The 14,028-nt window shown below is 53.3% G+C and overlaps 7 protein-coding genes across 8 annotated transcripts; 4 read left to right on the forward strand and 3 right to left on the reverse strand.

Moving 5' to 3' along the window:
- Positions 1 to 416: 416 nt before the first annotated feature.
- On the forward strand, positions 417 to 3,059 carry HMPREF1120_04889 (uncharacterized protein). Its single transcript, XM_009159037.1, has 2 exons — positions 417 to 627; positions 679 to 3,059. The coding sequence occupies exons 1-2, from the start codon at positions 506 to 508 to the stop codon at positions 2,786 to 2,788; spliced, it is 2,232 nt and encodes a 743-aa protein (XP_009157285.1). The 5' UTR covers positions 417 to 505; the 3' UTR covers positions 2,789 to 3,059.
- On the reverse strand, positions 732 to 4,513 carry HMPREF1120_04890 (HAD-superfamily subfamily IIA hydrolase). The gene is made up of 2 exons (XM_009159038.1): positions 4,216 to 4,513; positions 732 to 4,119 (listed from the first exon to the last, which is right to left on the reverse strand). The coding sequence occupies exons 1-2, from the start codon at positions 4,386 to 4,388 to the stop codon at positions 3,018 to 3,020; spliced, it is 1,275 nt and encodes a 424-aa protein (XP_009157286.1). The 5' UTR covers positions 4,389 to 4,513; the 3' UTR covers positions 732 to 3,017.
- A 221-nt stretch (positions 4,514 to 4,734) lies between these two features.
- Positions 4,735 to 6,394, forward strand: HMPREF1120_04891 (uncharacterized protein). The gene has a single exon (XM_009159039.1). It carries the CDS (start codon positions 5,052 to 5,054, stop codon positions 6,168 to 6,170), a length of 1,119 nt encoding a protein of 372 aa, XP_009157287.1. The 5' UTR covers positions 4,735 to 5,051; the 3' UTR covers positions 6,171 to 6,394.
- Positions 6,395 to 6,660: 266 nt separating this feature from the next.
- HMPREF1120_04892 (uncharacterized protein) lies at positions 6,661 to 8,789 on the forward strand. The gene has a single exon (XM_009159040.1). The coding sequence runs from the start codon at positions 7,447 to 7,449 to the stop codon at positions 8,575 to 8,577; it is 1,131 nt and encodes a 376-aa protein (XP_009157288.1). The 5' UTR covers positions 6,661 to 7,446; the 3' UTR covers positions 8,578 to 8,789.
- HMPREF1120_04893 (1,3-beta-glucan synthase) lies at positions 7,665 to 11,694 on the reverse strand. Its single transcript, XM_009159041.1, has 3 exons — positions 10,934 to 11,694; positions 8,021 to 10,879; positions 7,665 to 7,942 (listed from the first exon to the last, which is right to left on the reverse strand). The coding sequence occupies exons 1-2, from the start codon at positions 10,942 to 10,944 to the stop codon at positions 9,250 to 9,252; spliced, it is 1,641 nt and encodes a 546-aa protein (XP_009157289.1). The 5' UTR covers positions 10,945 to 11,694; the 3' UTR covers positions 7,665 to 7,942; positions 8,021 to 9,249.
- A 163-nt stretch (positions 11,695 to 11,857) lies between these two features.
- HMPREF1120_04894 (uncharacterized protein) lies at positions 11,858 to 13,950 on the forward strand. Its single transcript, XM_009159042.1, has one exon. It carries the CDS (start codon positions 13,056 to 13,058, stop codon positions 13,503 to 13,505), a length of 450 nt encoding a protein of 149 aa, XP_009157290.1. The 5' UTR covers positions 11,858 to 13,055; the 3' UTR covers positions 13,506 to 13,950.
- On the reverse strand, positions 11,870 to 13,872 carry HMPREF1120_04895. Of its 2 annotated transcripts, XM_009159044.1 has the most exons (2): positions 13,067 to 13,872; positions 11,870 to 13,019 (listed from the first exon to the last, which is right to left on the reverse strand). In XM_009159044.1, exon 2 carries the CDS (start codon positions 12,869 to 12,871, stop codon positions 12,392 to 12,394), a length of 480 nt encoding a protein of 159 aa, XP_009157292.1. In that variant the 5' UTR covers positions 12,872 to 13,019; positions 13,067 to 13,872; the 3' UTR covers positions 11,870 to 12,391. The 2 variants fall into 2 exon arrangements, with proteins under 2 accessions (XP_009157292.1, XP_009157291.1); XM_009159043.1 differs by having other exon boundaries at positions 11,870 to 13,872.
- Positions 13,951 to 14,028: the final 78 nt, after the last annotated feature.

Genomic DNA, 14,028 nt, shown 5'->3' on the forward strand with positions numbered 1-14,028 from the left:
CTGCCAACTCATCGCTTGGATCCGACAGGTGGAAGGATTTGGTGAGGCTAGCTGGAGGTGATTGAAGTTCTTTCATGGATATGCAGTTCAGGGCGCTGGTTCTTCCATGCAGGAGCGATATGGCAGCTTGATTTGCCGTTGCTCCCAGATAGCCAAATTAGCGACCACAAAGTGAGGGAATGACAGTTACATCGTGCAGCGTAGTCATTCGCAATTCGTACAGGCTCGTTCAGACGAGCACCCACCTGCCATTCTGCAATGAAGAGGTACTTGTTTTGCGGTTGAAGATGAAGCCCCTGAGCAAAAAGGAGGTTGGTCCGTAAGGCTGCGACTTGGCACTGGCACCAGCCACAGTACAAGGTATATGGTACGGAGCCGATCCGGCGCTAGGAAAATAAGCTTAAACTGTCCATGTCGAGACCATCAGGATAATTATTTCTCCGCATTTCAATATAATTTTCTGTAAGTGATTCAACTTCCTAATCTATACCAATCACTCGCCAGAATGCCGGCTCATCGTCCACGCAGAGGTGCGAAATCCTCTGGACCGAAGCGCGGGGGTGGGAAGCGTGGCCCTGCGCCTCAGGGTCGCAATGCGTTCCGGACATCACGACTGAACGAGGAGGAGTGAGTATCTTGCCCATAGTGAGAAGTTACTCATTTTCTAAACAAGAATAGAGTTGAGCCTGTCCCAGATGGCGCAGACGGTGCGGATGAACCCATGCACAGTGAAGAGGAGGAAGTAGTTGAAGCAGAAGAGGATGCTCAGTCCGCGAGTGAAGACGAAACTCCTGCGAATTTCTACGCAACCCTCCTACAATCACTAAATCCGGGCAAAGAAGAAAGCGAGCCTTCGAGGAAGAGGCGCAAGATCGATGCCCGCGGTAACCGACGCGATGAGGAGCACACTCAACGGCGGTCAAGCGTCGAAGAGGTTCCCGACAACGCCTCCGATGATGGGGCGGAAGACCCGCAGCCGGAGCTGAACGAGGACGTTGAAGCTGATGAAGAGTTGCGTGATGGTGTTGCTGGCGAAGCTGATTCGGAAGATGAGGATGCTCTACTACAAGATCCCTTCGAGAAGCACTATACGGCAGTGACGGAGCAGCAGCTGAAAGTTGCTGCCAGACAAATCGATGCCAAAGAATGGCAGACGCAGTCTTCCGCCTTGGGAGGCGATGTACGCCGCACAATCCTCTCCAGAAATGGCACACCTGCGGCGGTCCCTGGCATGAAGTCTCCCGCGGACCTCTTTCTCAAGCGTCGGCTACTTGAGGCAGGCGCACAGCTTGTTTCGTGTCTTTCTTCTGAAGAAAAGAGCGTGGCTGGCGCTTTGTTCAATTATGTCGACGTCCTAAGTGGTTGCAGAACACTTAAGAATGCGGGAAAGTTGCGCGATTTATCCTGCTTGCACGCCTTGAATCATGTCTTCAAGACCAGAGACCGGGTGCTCAAGAACAACGCCCGACTCAGCGCTCAAACGGACGGAGAGACTCCAGACCTGCGCGACCAAGGGTTCACGAGACCCAAGGTGCTTATTGTGGTGCCCACCAAGCAAGCATGTGTTCGGTTCGTAGACAGCATCGTCAAACTCACCGAACCGGAGCAACAGGAGAACAAGTCGCGGTTTCTCGAGACATTTTCACATGAAGATCCGGATGAGTGGCTGGACAAGCCGGAAGATTTCCGGGAGCTGTTCGGGGGCAATCACGAAGAAGACTTCCGCATCGGCCTGAAATTCACCAGGAAGACGATCAAATACTTCTCTGGCTTCTACAACTCGGACATCATCTTCGGATCGCCGCTCGGGTTGATGCGGACGATCACCACCGGTGGCGGTGGGAAAAAAGACAAGAAGAAGGCTCATGACGCCGACTTTCTGTCGTCGATCGAGGTGGTGATTGTCGACCATGCCAACGCTCTACAGATGCAGAATTGGCAGCACGTCGAATACGTCTTTTCGCAACTCAACCTGCTCCCTAAGGATTCGCACGGCTGCGACTTCTCGCGCGTGCGGCATTGGTATCTGGACGGCCAGGCCAAGTATCTGCGCCAGACGGTGATTTTCTCGGATTACCTGACGCCCGAAATCAACGCTTTGGCGTCGACACATCTGCACAATGTTGCCGGCCGCGTCAAATTCGTCCCGACCTACCCCGGCGCCATACTCTCCATATCCTCCCTGCTGCCTTTCACCATCCACCAGACTTTCTTACGGATTCCCTCGCCGAATCCGTTACAAGACTCGGACGTGCGGTTTCAGTTCTTCACCACGACCATCTTGCCTCCTCTGGTGCGCGACTCGAGGCACCAGAAAGGCGTCTTGCTCTTCGTGCCCACCTACGCCGACTTTGTTCGCCTGCGCAATTACCTGTCTACGTCGTCGGACGCCACGAGCCTGTCCTTCGGCTCGCTTTCAGAGTACACGCCTGTGCGGGACGTGATGCGTGCGCGCTCGCATTTCCTGTCTGGCCGCCACGCGCTGCTGCTGTATTCTGAGCGCGCCCACCACCACTTCCGCTACCGCATCAAGGGCGTCAGAAAGATCATCTTCTACGGTGTCCCTGAGAACCCGCTGTTCTGGCCAGAGATCATTTCCCTGCTAGGGCTGGCCAGTGGCAATGCTGCTGCCGCCCAGGGCGCCAAAGCCACGGAAATCAACCCCAAAGGCGCCGTCAGAGCCTTGTTCTCTAAATGGGATGCACTGAAGCTCGAGCGCATCGTCGGCACGGAGAGGGTTGGGCGCTTGCTCCATGACCGAGCTGGCGACACTTTCGACTTTGTGTGAGACCAAAATCCGTTTAGACCCCTCTGGACTTGTGTCATGTACGCAGTCCATGACGACTAAAACCAGACGTTGTTTGCCCTTGTGTAGTCTTTGTGCGGGAGGATGGCCGAACTGAGGCAAGTCGGTTCGACTACTGTAGTCCGGAGCACCCGGATATATCATGGATTATATATATTCTATATTGCTTGCCGTATGATCTTTCTCTCTCTGCACTTTCTATCACTTTTCTCTATACCAATGGGTTTGGCCAATTACTATCTTTCAAGGCATATTGCACGGCGGCTCGAACGTCGTCGACGATCGTCCTGGGTTCCCAAGACGGTCGATGTCCCGGGCAATCCCTGTAGACTCCAGTCCGAGTCAAGAGACCAATCCACTCGATGCCATGGGGCGACTTGTACGTGGTAGCACCACGGATGTCACTTTCTGGATTGTCGCCAACCATGTATACGCGTTTCAGGGGCGTCTGTTCAGCACGTCGGCCGAAGAGAGCGTCGCGATGGCGAAGCAGACGCTTCTCGGCAAAGGAGTAAGTTCCTTCGAACGGCTTGCCAATCACCGTCTTGTACAGTTTGGGGGATTGCCCATCACCATGACCTGGACCCCTAGTAAGGGCTCGCCACACGCCCTCAAGAGCCTCGCGAAATCCGCCCTGACCGAGCCGGGAGAGATGGTAATCCGCGGCCCACAACAGGTCCGGATTCGAGAAATACAGGGGCGGTTGACCGTCCTGGAGATAGCCACAATTGGGGAGTGTCTTGTCGCCGTTCTTGGACGAGTACGTGCCCAGGATACCCCGTTGGGACAACATGACGTCGAGAATGAGCTGGATGTCCAGCCCCCAGTCGCGCGGGTCATTGTACACAAACACGGCGTCAATCTTGAGACTGTCGTCCGGGCTGGACGGGTTGATCGGTTTCGGCAGCGGCCGCGCAAACTGGGCGTAGTAACTGTCCTTGAACGGTCGGCCGAATGGCCAGATCTCCGGATGGGCCATGTATATGTCTCCGGGGGTGACGACGTTGGTGTAGCCGTACTGTTCCGCGACGGCCCTGCATCGCCCTGCTTCGCCGCCCACAACCAGTATGCATTTGTGTCTCAGGCTGTTTTCGCCGTGGACGAGCTCCGCGAACGGCGTGTGTGACTGCACGAACATCGAGGTGTCTAGCGGCACGGACAGTCGTTCAGATAGGTCTTTGACCCGTTCGGACTCGTGTTTGCCTCCGCCATTGGTGAGCAAAATGAACGGAACCGTGTTCCGCTGCAGGAATTGCAGTGTTTGAGGCGCATGCGGGATAGGCTTCGCGCTGCGGAGCAGCACTCCGTCAATGCTAATGTGCACACAGACCGGTCAGTCAACACCGTTTTTTGCGCGGGCAACAAAAAGTGTTCCAATTGCTGTTCTGTTCAGACAGGACGAGGCTTACTCGAATGCGAAAGCAAAGTCCGGAACGGGAACGGATTGCGTGCTGTCATTTTGGAATCGGCGAGCGGGACACTTGGGGAGACGGCTTCGAGCGCTTGAAACTCTGCCTGTGGTGCAACATGGCCGGAGCGGTGCAAGAGCTCTCGAAGGGAGGCCCAGGCTACGCACCCTCATCCTCACCGCGAGCCTGGGTGGTGGTACTTAGTTGCGAACTCGATCCAGCTCCGCGCAGGCCGTCAAAGGAAGACAAGATACCCAACTAATAAGTGAGATGACAACGTCCATCCGATCGATCGCAAAACAATCGGGACTTGCTTATCGATAAGAGTAATGCGGCGGTGCACGTGAGTTGAAGCGTAGTTTTTGAGCTGACGCACGTGATGCAGCCTCGTGGGAGAATCGGAGCCCATAGCCGCCAGCTGATGATGAGGGATAATGAACATGATGAGTTTTCCCTCTGGAACCTGTTTGATCATCTCTACTGGTGCTCTTATTTCACATATTCAGATCCTAGAGTAAACCCGGTTGTAGTACAGCATGGCAGTACGGGGTGATAGGGAAATTGCACGTGACTAAATCACCTGACACGGCACCCTTGCCACTTCGATTCATCAGTCAGCCTGCCATCCATCACATAATTCTGATCCTCCGAAGCCTTACATCGTCCTAGAAGCCTTGAACCTAGCACTCCTCCTCATCAATCAAGGCAACTTCTGGTTTGGAATCACAATAGTCTGTTCGAGCAGTGGCAGGTCTGAGCCGCCGTGATACACTCACTCCCCTTCAAGTTTATCCCATTTTCCTACTCTCAGTGTGACCACCTCCACCACCGCAACCATGCCGCGCGCAGAAGTCGGTTCGACGAAGTACATCGCCAATAAGATGAAGGCCAAAGGCCTGCAACGCTTGCGATGGTACTGTCAGGCGTGTTCACGGCAAATGCGAGACGAAAACGGCTTCAAGTGTCACGTCGCTTCAGAGTCGCATGTGCGCCAGATGCAACTGATTGGAGAGGATCCGCGGAAGGCGATTAATGACTTTTCCAATCAATTCCTGAAAGATTTCATAACATTACTACGCACGGGGCATGGGGAGAAGAAGGTCAATGTAAACCAATTCTACCAAGAATACATTTCGAACAAGGAACATATCCACATGAACGCGACCAAGTGGGCGAGTTTGACAGAGTTTGCCAAATACCTGGGCAGAGAGGGCATATGCCGCGTGTACGAGGACGAGAAGAACGAGAGTAAAACCGGCGCAAGCGGGTTGCTTATAAGCTGGATTGACATCAGCCCGGAGGCTCTCCGGCGGCAAGAAGCACTAAAGAAAAAGGAACGACAAGACCGTGGCGACGAGGAGCGAGAACAGAAGATGATACAGGAACAGATACGGCGGGCGAGGCGGGAAGGTATGGCTCATGTCTCAGACGACGAGGATATTCCTGAGCAGGGTGGAGACGATCAGCCAGTGGAGAGCAACGGCGTCAAGCGCAAGGATGGCGAAAAGATTGTCCTCAGCTTCGGCGCAAAGAAACAAGCAGTACCTGATACAGTGAAGCCGCCGACGCCGCCGTCGTCAGATAACGACTCTATGCCGGAGAAGGCGGATAATGGTGCAACATCAACTTCGACCGCACAGGCTAGTTCCACCACAGCCAGCCCCAACCCGGAAGCAGCATCAGAAGCCTCTGATCAAGCAACCAAGCAACCCCTATCCCGAGCACCTGTGTCTTTGTCACTGGGTGCGGCTCCAAGTAAGCCCAAGAACGTATTTGCGGCAGCGGCCAAGAAGAACGCCTTGGGTGGCACGAAGAAACCCATTCAGATCAACACTTCCAGGCCTATGAGCGAGGCTGAACGAATCATGAAAGAAGAGCTAGAGCGCAAGCGTCGTCAGGAAGCGAATGGCTTCAAACCAGGAGGCAATGTCTTCAAGAAGCAGCGAGTTGCATAGTATACCTGCTGGTGGGAATCTCAGCCGAGGTGGGTAGCGATATTGCTTGGTACGATAATGATATACCCTGTACATTGTTGCGCTGGCGTTGGGGCGAAGTCCTTTTCGGTGGGATGATACGGTGACAGAATGGCCTCCGGGTTATGCAAGGCATTCAAAGATGAAGTTATTGCTGGCAGCTATTGCTCTAATGACAATCAGACAAGTAATACGTTTCTTCCTCGCCTGTCTTGTTGATTACGTAGAATGACACGGAGGTATACATGATACCAGGGTCGTTTTCGCTCCACCCCATTCCATGTAGACCAGATACCACTCTCAAGACAGTTCATTCCGCCCCGGGCCAGGGACGTCTGAAGGCAATCAATGCCCAACACCCCAAACCAGCTCTGACATGCCGGTAGTAGAAACAGGTGGCAGTCTCACCCCAAAATTGAACTTCCACGCCGGGAGGGCGCCTCATGGTCAAGTTCAACGCTTCACTTCCAGCCATGTGATCTCGCCCGAAAAAATTAATTCCTACTTGATCAATTATTGTTGCCAAATTCTGTTCCAACGCTAACCAACCTCGGCCTCTAGACCATCTCCCAGCTGTCGACAAACCACCACCGGGTGGGGGAGTGGTATAAGCCTTGCACAACTGGTGTTCATGCCTCAGCAGAGAGCGGTTGAACTCGAAAACGGGCGTTCGGAAGAACAGCGCTGAGGATTACAAAGTAACATTTGTATAGGCGAGGTTTCACTCCCTTGAACCTCGGGTCGTCGGTTCGACGCCCGGGCTTCTCGGATAAGTTTTTTGACTTTTTGGTCCATGGTCAAGTCTGTTGTTTTTGGTGCCCATGGGCAGCGTGCAAGGCTGTGGCTGCAGTGCCAACGAGGCTGTGACTCTACAAGCCTCTGATTGGCCGCGCCGAGCCACTGCCTCAGCCTTCTGTCTTGAACTGCAGCCTTGTCAGTCTCCACAGACTTGGACTTTTGACTTCAGCCATGTAGTAAGAACATCCCAGTCAACCCAGTTTCGCACCATTTCATTGATTTTGACATTCACATAAAAACGCCGATTTGATGCATCGAATCCATCAATACAAACACTGACTGCAAAGCGTTTTATGACGCCTCTCGTCAGAGGCATACATAAGAGAGGGTCTCCTAGAAGCGACAATATGCTGTCCAGGCGACAATGGAATGCCTCTTTTTAGACTGAATGAGAATGAGAACTCGGTGCGCCACATAAAGGACTTACTAAAATAATACGGCTCCCCTCTACAACTTGAACATGGCACCGACGCAGCATCCGTCATCTAAAAGCACATCTTCGACCACTCGAGCGACCAAATCTCGTTCGAAACTCAAAGCTCTCAAGGCCGGCAGGCCACCTCTTATTTCAACAGTTAAGGCGAAACCGATCGCAAAGTCATCTACGACCACAGCTACCACTACCACTACTGCCGCACCGGCACCAGCTTCGGCATTCAACCCTCGACGAACGTCGCTCTCGTCCAAGCACACACGCGCTCTGATCCGGACGCACCACGTCCTGCAGAAACGGCTGGCACGTGCCCGTGCAGACAATGACGTCGAGCAGATACAGGAGCTGGAAGCGCAACTCGCCGCGTCCGGCGGTCTGGAGACGTACCAGCTCGCCAGCACGGTAGGACAGAGCGCCGAGCGAGGCGGCGACTCGAGCCGCGTCCTTGTGGAATGGCTGAAGCCGGAGATCGAGGCGCGAAAGAAGGGCAGCTTGAGCCGCAGTAGCAAGACACGAGCGTCCCCTACAACAGGTCAGCCACTGCAGCCACTGCATGTACTGGAAATCGGAGCGCTCAGCACCACCAACGCATTAAACATACCGGATATAACGCGCGTGCGACGGATCGATCTGCGTTCGTCGGGCCCCGGCATCGAAGAGGCCGATTTCATGAGTTTCCCACTTCCAGACTCTGCAGACGGGAGCGGCGAATGGGAGGGCCGGCGAGGATATGATGTGATCAGTCTGAGTTTGGTGTTGAACTATGTGCCTGATGCACAAGGACGAGGCGAGATGTTGCGACGGACCATAAAGTTCTTTTCCATCGCCAAAGATGACGGTGGAGACGATGGTGGTGAAGAGGAGAACAAATCCCAGCAGTCACGACGTCTTCTACTACCTTGCCTCTTCCTGGTCCTGCCGGCCCCGACGGTTCACAACTCGCGGTATCTCACCGAGGGCCATTTGACGGACATTCTCTCGTCGCTGGGCTACAGTCATCTCGAGACCAAGACCACACGAAAATTACATTACAGTCTGTGGCAGTACGACCCTGATCGCCAGAAAGAATGGATCGCCCAGGGCGGTAAAACAGTGTTTAGGAAAAAGGAGATTAACCCGGGTGGAGGACGCAACAACTTTTGTATAGTGCTCGACTGATGATTGATCCAGAAACGAAAGACACGAAAAGGCCGGAAGCGCAGGATATAGCCTGCCATGCAGTGGCAGTGGCCGGAAAGAGAGGTTCTTTTGATCTGTTTTGATTTTTTTGCTGGCCGCAGATGAACAGATTCTTAGCAGGTTTTTAGTAGTAGTCGTGCTTATGAACTTGTGATAAAAGCCATGTTATGAGCGATCACCATCTTTCTTGCAGTAGTTGTTATCCAGCTATGCCTGTCGCTTCTGTTTCCAGCTCTGTCTTATTATTACTTGCGCTTTTCTTTGCTTTACCCAGCTGGAATCTTAGACTCGATTGTCGGTCTATGCCGTCCGGTGGGTGTCTCTCACAGTCGTTGTTGCTGAGCTCTACCTCTGATAAGCTGCTCCAACTTGTACACAGTACATAGATCCCTCCGCGCCCCGTATGTCACGCCAATGCCAATATGCCCGTGAGCCGTGCCCAAAAGAAAGTAAGGAAACAAGTCAATTCTTCGTGACGCCCGAGTATGTGACATCCCACGGCAACCGCGCTCTCGCTCGGGGGCGTAGAAACAACACTAACAATGCACGGCCCGATTTCGCATGACCAAGGGCCGCCATATCCAGCGATGCATGCTTGGATTCGATTGAACAAAAAAGCTAATGGTGACATTATTGCAGACAAAAGGGCGATCAGATGGCCACAGTCTTCATTTCGTCCTCGATCCCATCAACCCCAAGACCTTTAACTTCAGTTTCAGCCTTGGTCGATGATGCCGGCTGGTCCTTGGTTTCGCTTTCGGTAGATACCTTGGAGAGTCTCGAGGCCGGGAACTCTTTGGGTTCTGCGCTCTTCAACGATGCCGGGGTAGGCGCATCGACAAGCTTTTCGGGTTTCACGTCGGTGTTGATAGCCTTGGGATCAATGGGCATGGGTTTCTCTCGTCGTTTGCCTTCACTCGAAGACTCCGCCACTTGGGCGAAATCTCGGACCACATCTCCAGCAGGGCGAATGGCTTGAGGCTGGGCAATTTCTTCCTGGACCCGAGCTAGAGGGCTTCCAATGGTAAGCCTCGGGCTGCCAGAAGGTCCTTTCGAGAACCGCTGAGGTGATCTACCCCTATCCTCAGTTCCAAGGACCGGGCTGCTGTATGGCGAATGCCGTCCGTTTTGGGCCACGACCGAGGTGTTCAGCCCGGCCGGCTGCGGTCTCCGCCTAGGCCCCCGTCGGCCGTACTTCTGATCTGCCCTCCAGCGGAGGATCTCCATGTATGAGGGTTCCACAGTTTCGGTTTTGAACTCCTTCAACTTCAGCTCACCAGTCTCGTCGTCTACGAAGACCTTGTCGGTACTCAGGTCGTCGGCCACAACGGCGAGAAAATGAGCCCAAGACCGTGCAACGACGTATTTGCAATCATAATCACGTCCAAAAAGGATAACTTGGCCCCACTTGCCCGTAGGACCCGGAGCAAGGTCGACTGCGATGTTGTTGCCACCCCAGTCCCTAGCAAGACTGATCCAGCCAGGATGGGCGTAAGCTTTTTGAATGGCTCTTGGGGGCTGTGACTCTTGTCTGTCCAGCAGCTCCTGTCTCCAATAACGGTTGCCGCCCGGTGGTTGGCTGGAGGAAGAGGCGCCGTTACTGAGGCCCTTGTTGCTGTGATAGGATCGGCTTCCGGCGCCGGACAGGTATTCTTCGTTAACAATCTTCCAGTTCCTCCATTCCTGGACGATTTCCTCGCAATCGAGTAACATACAGCCAAAGATGATGCCTGTAGGGCGTCCGCCACGCTCTTGCCCATCATGAATGCTCAACGAGTCACGCACATCTTGGGGTAGCGACATGTCCAGTTCGTGTTCTAGTTCGTTGATGTCATTTTGCGTGCACCCTTCACCGAGTTGGTCGAACAGTTCAGGATAGTTTTTCTCGGCCCACCGGTCAATTTTCTTCCACGAGTGCGAGACAGGAGGAGGTGGTGGAGCACCGTCTGCAAAGTTTTGCATCTGTATCTCGCCAGGAGCAACCGTCTCTTCGACGTTGGGATTCTTGGGCGAGGCTAACGAGCGCATGCCGGGCGAGTACGGCCGTATGGGTGATTGTGCAAGCTGGGTGGAGGATACCGAGGGGCGTTTGGAGTCATCCTGGTATGTTGACGGAAGATCCTGATGAGAGTCGGCAGCACTTGTCGCAACCGAAGTCAGGGGGGCATGCCGACTTTGGCCGACAGGCATATGCTGGCCAGTTTTGTAAGGAGAGTCGTAGGAGGCGTGTCGGTCGTTAGAGGTCATGGCGTGCCAAAAGGAACGCCATGCTGTCGTCAAGCTGGACGAGGTTAGAAGAGCAGCACTTTCAGGTCGAATAGGAGGGGCCACGAACGAGTTTGCCATGGCTGGCGAGACAGTAACTGTAGTCGCGGCCACCTTGACGGATTCAACAGATTCTGGCAGCGATTTGGCTAAGACAGCATAGATGCTTAAAGCGGGAGGACGGTCAAAACAAAGGGCCACGGGGAGAGATGTTGTTGTAGCCGCAAACAGATCGGAATTCCGGATTGTTGACTGGCGGACAGTGGGCGTTTTGGGTTGGCGAACGGAAACGGTCGACCACCAAAAATGCAATCGCAGGCAACGCGAGCCGGAGGCCGACCGATGGTGATAGCGTCGGTATGCACTTGTTTTGAGACCGAGTCTGGGAGTGGTTGAGAGAGAAGATGGAAGTGATAGAAGAGAGACGCAGAAATGCAGAACACGGAGGAACTGGGCGACGAGGAACGCAGTTGAAGATCTTGGTTCAAGTTGCGAGGAGTCGTGTCGCGCAGGTGTTGCCAGTGCCAATGTCAGTGCCAGTGGGAGGCGGACCAAAAGTCGGTAGAGTAGGTAGCGCTACTTTTAATCCCCTAAAATAATACTTGACTGATTGATTGACTGCTGCGTACGTGTGCGTTCGGCATGTACCTAATGCTTGGGATGCTCCGTAGTCCTCCTGCAGTAGTACCGCTTGTCACTCCCTATTTCACCATGATTGTAATACTACATTGTAGTAGTAGTACTAGTAGTATGGGGATTTGTTCTTTAGCATTATTCAACTACTGTGGTGGAGAGTCGCTTGCAGGTGGCTACTGGGGGTAGAAAATTAGGGGACCTGAAGCCCGAGAGGAAGCTCGCAGTCTGCACGCAGGGGGATTGAACAGCATTTGCAAAGCCTGCAATCGTACGTTTGCAGGTCCCTTTGCAAGCCCTCCAGCCGCCGGTGGATGTGCGGGTTTGTTGGTGGTTGGTTCTGTGCCACTCCAGGGGGACACACTTCGAGCTCCTCACGACTGTGCATGGTCTGCGCCTGTGGACTGGAAATCCTTCTACTTACTGCAGTGCTGCCTCTACTTACTACTTACTGTACATGCCTCCCCTCCCCCCATGCTGTGTTGCGGACAATTAAATCCATGTCCGTTTCTTTCGTCTGTCGAACTCTCGCAGGCAAGCCTGTGCCCTTGTCTTTATGGTCATGGCTCCATGATATCACCATTGCGATCTATCGTAGCAAGCCATGCCATACAGAGAGTTACAGCCTTCTGGACGTTTTGTACCCCTTCCGGCTCCTCTATCTGCATGTTCTGACGGGCCAAATTCTCATTTTCAGTCTGCTAAAGGTTATACAGGGCAAATCACCAATATCGCTCTCACCTGTGGACTCAACATGAATTATAAAACTATGCTCTATCACAGATGATGCTACGTGCGCTCCACGACGCTCCCCCCTCCGCCATTTTGAAGCCTTTCGAGTTGGGTGGATAATAATATAAGCTGTCACCGTTGTTCTCCTGCCTCCCCTTCGGTCCTAAACCACATTCCTTGACAAGGTGGATCCGTGGCTGTAATCAAGCATTGTGGCGTCCCTGCCAGACCGATAGGCAGGAGGTCCGCTGTTGGAGATTAGATGAATCAAGGGCCAGGCTGTATCCATCAAGAAGATTATGACATGTTGCCAAAATTGCAACGTGGAACACTGCAGGGGGCGGTGCCGCTGCCGCACTTGCTCGAGAAAGTGCTCATCTACTCCCCTTATCATGATTCGTCTCGTCACATGCGGGCGCATGGAAAGACACCGCCATGTTGATCTCCGGCCAGACAGATTTTGCAGATTACAACTTCCTTGAAGGGTCTTCTGTGTCTCGGATGCCAAAACTTCCAGCTCAGGACATGCCGAAGCAAAACTGCCTTGTCGCACCAGAATCGTCATCGTGAGCGTGAGTCGTTTGAGGCGAATTCTCCGCTGGAGTGTTGTGTGACTGGGCAAAAAACAGGTTGGACACGACATCGAAGGCTCGATCAGCGCCGATCTTGTCCCACACTATAATTCGGCCTGTCGACTATCTCTAGTGTCTGGAGGACACGGAGCACAGCCTTCTTGAACGAACATTCTGGATCTTTGCCTTTGGCGATCTTGTCTCGACCTAATCAGCGAACTAGCAAAGTCAGCCTATCCAGTCTGTAGGACATCGATGGAGATCACATTTCATGTCATCCTGGTGGCCTGCTCCCCTGCAGTGTGTGTTCGGTGCACAACAACAGGAAGCTCTTGCTGGTGCCGGCCCCTAACGCCTCGCCACATCTCGTGCGATGCTCCCAATGCCCACTGCAGCCATCACATTGGCATATCAAACTACGTTGTAAAACAACATTTTGCCACAGCTTTCTTTCTCCAGCATATATTTGGCGAAATCTTGTTTCAAAGAGCTAGGAGCTACGGCACCGGTGTCTTCCAATGCCGCTCTAATGCAGGTACGCAAGACATTCCCGTGGTCCATTCCTGCATACTGCACATCAGCAGGATAAGTATAGCACCTCCCATGCATTCGTTTCGTCACTATTCAGCCAATCATCTTCCGCCGCTCTTCACTTCATTTGACTGTGGGAACCTGGGGTTCTGGGGAAATATGGGAACGTCGTAGCCCGACCGTGGTGCCCAGACTGTCACCGCGACGATCGCAAGGGCGTGAAATCCATCCGGTTTTCTTTGGCTTTGCACTCGACTCTGCAATTGTTGCGAGCGGCAATGAAGGCAGCGGCCCTCTCGGTTCCCCTGTTCCTCGTGCCATCTTCGGAGCGGTCTTTGGACCGATCAAACGTAGAAGTATATGTGGATCCTTAGTTGTGACCGCCATAGCTCTTCCGCTCAAACAACCGGGAATTCAAGGACGGTATGCTGAGCGATTAGAAGGCAAGAATTGGTCTGTGAGGTCTTGCCTCCATTAAATTGTCCGTTCACTCTATCCTATACATTATTAGAAAGAAGGAGTGAATCCACGTTCAGTTTCCATATTCTTGTATATAGCTAATATAGTGGGGATATATATACGATTATTACACCTAATAAGCCAATTTGTTATATACCCGCTGGACCACATTCGGGTACTGCAGCTGGCACCACTACTGCCACCGCATGTTCAGTTCCCGATGGACGACTGGAGGTTG

The sequence above is a fragment of the Exophiala dermatitidis genome, assembly GCF_000230625.1.
Source record: "Exophiala dermatitidis NIH/UT8656 unplaced genomic scaffold supercont1.4, whole genome shotgun sequence".
Lineage (NCBI taxonomy): Eukaryota > Fungi > Ascomycota > Eurotiomycetes > Chaetothyriales > Herpotrichiellaceae > Exophiala > Exophiala dermatitidis.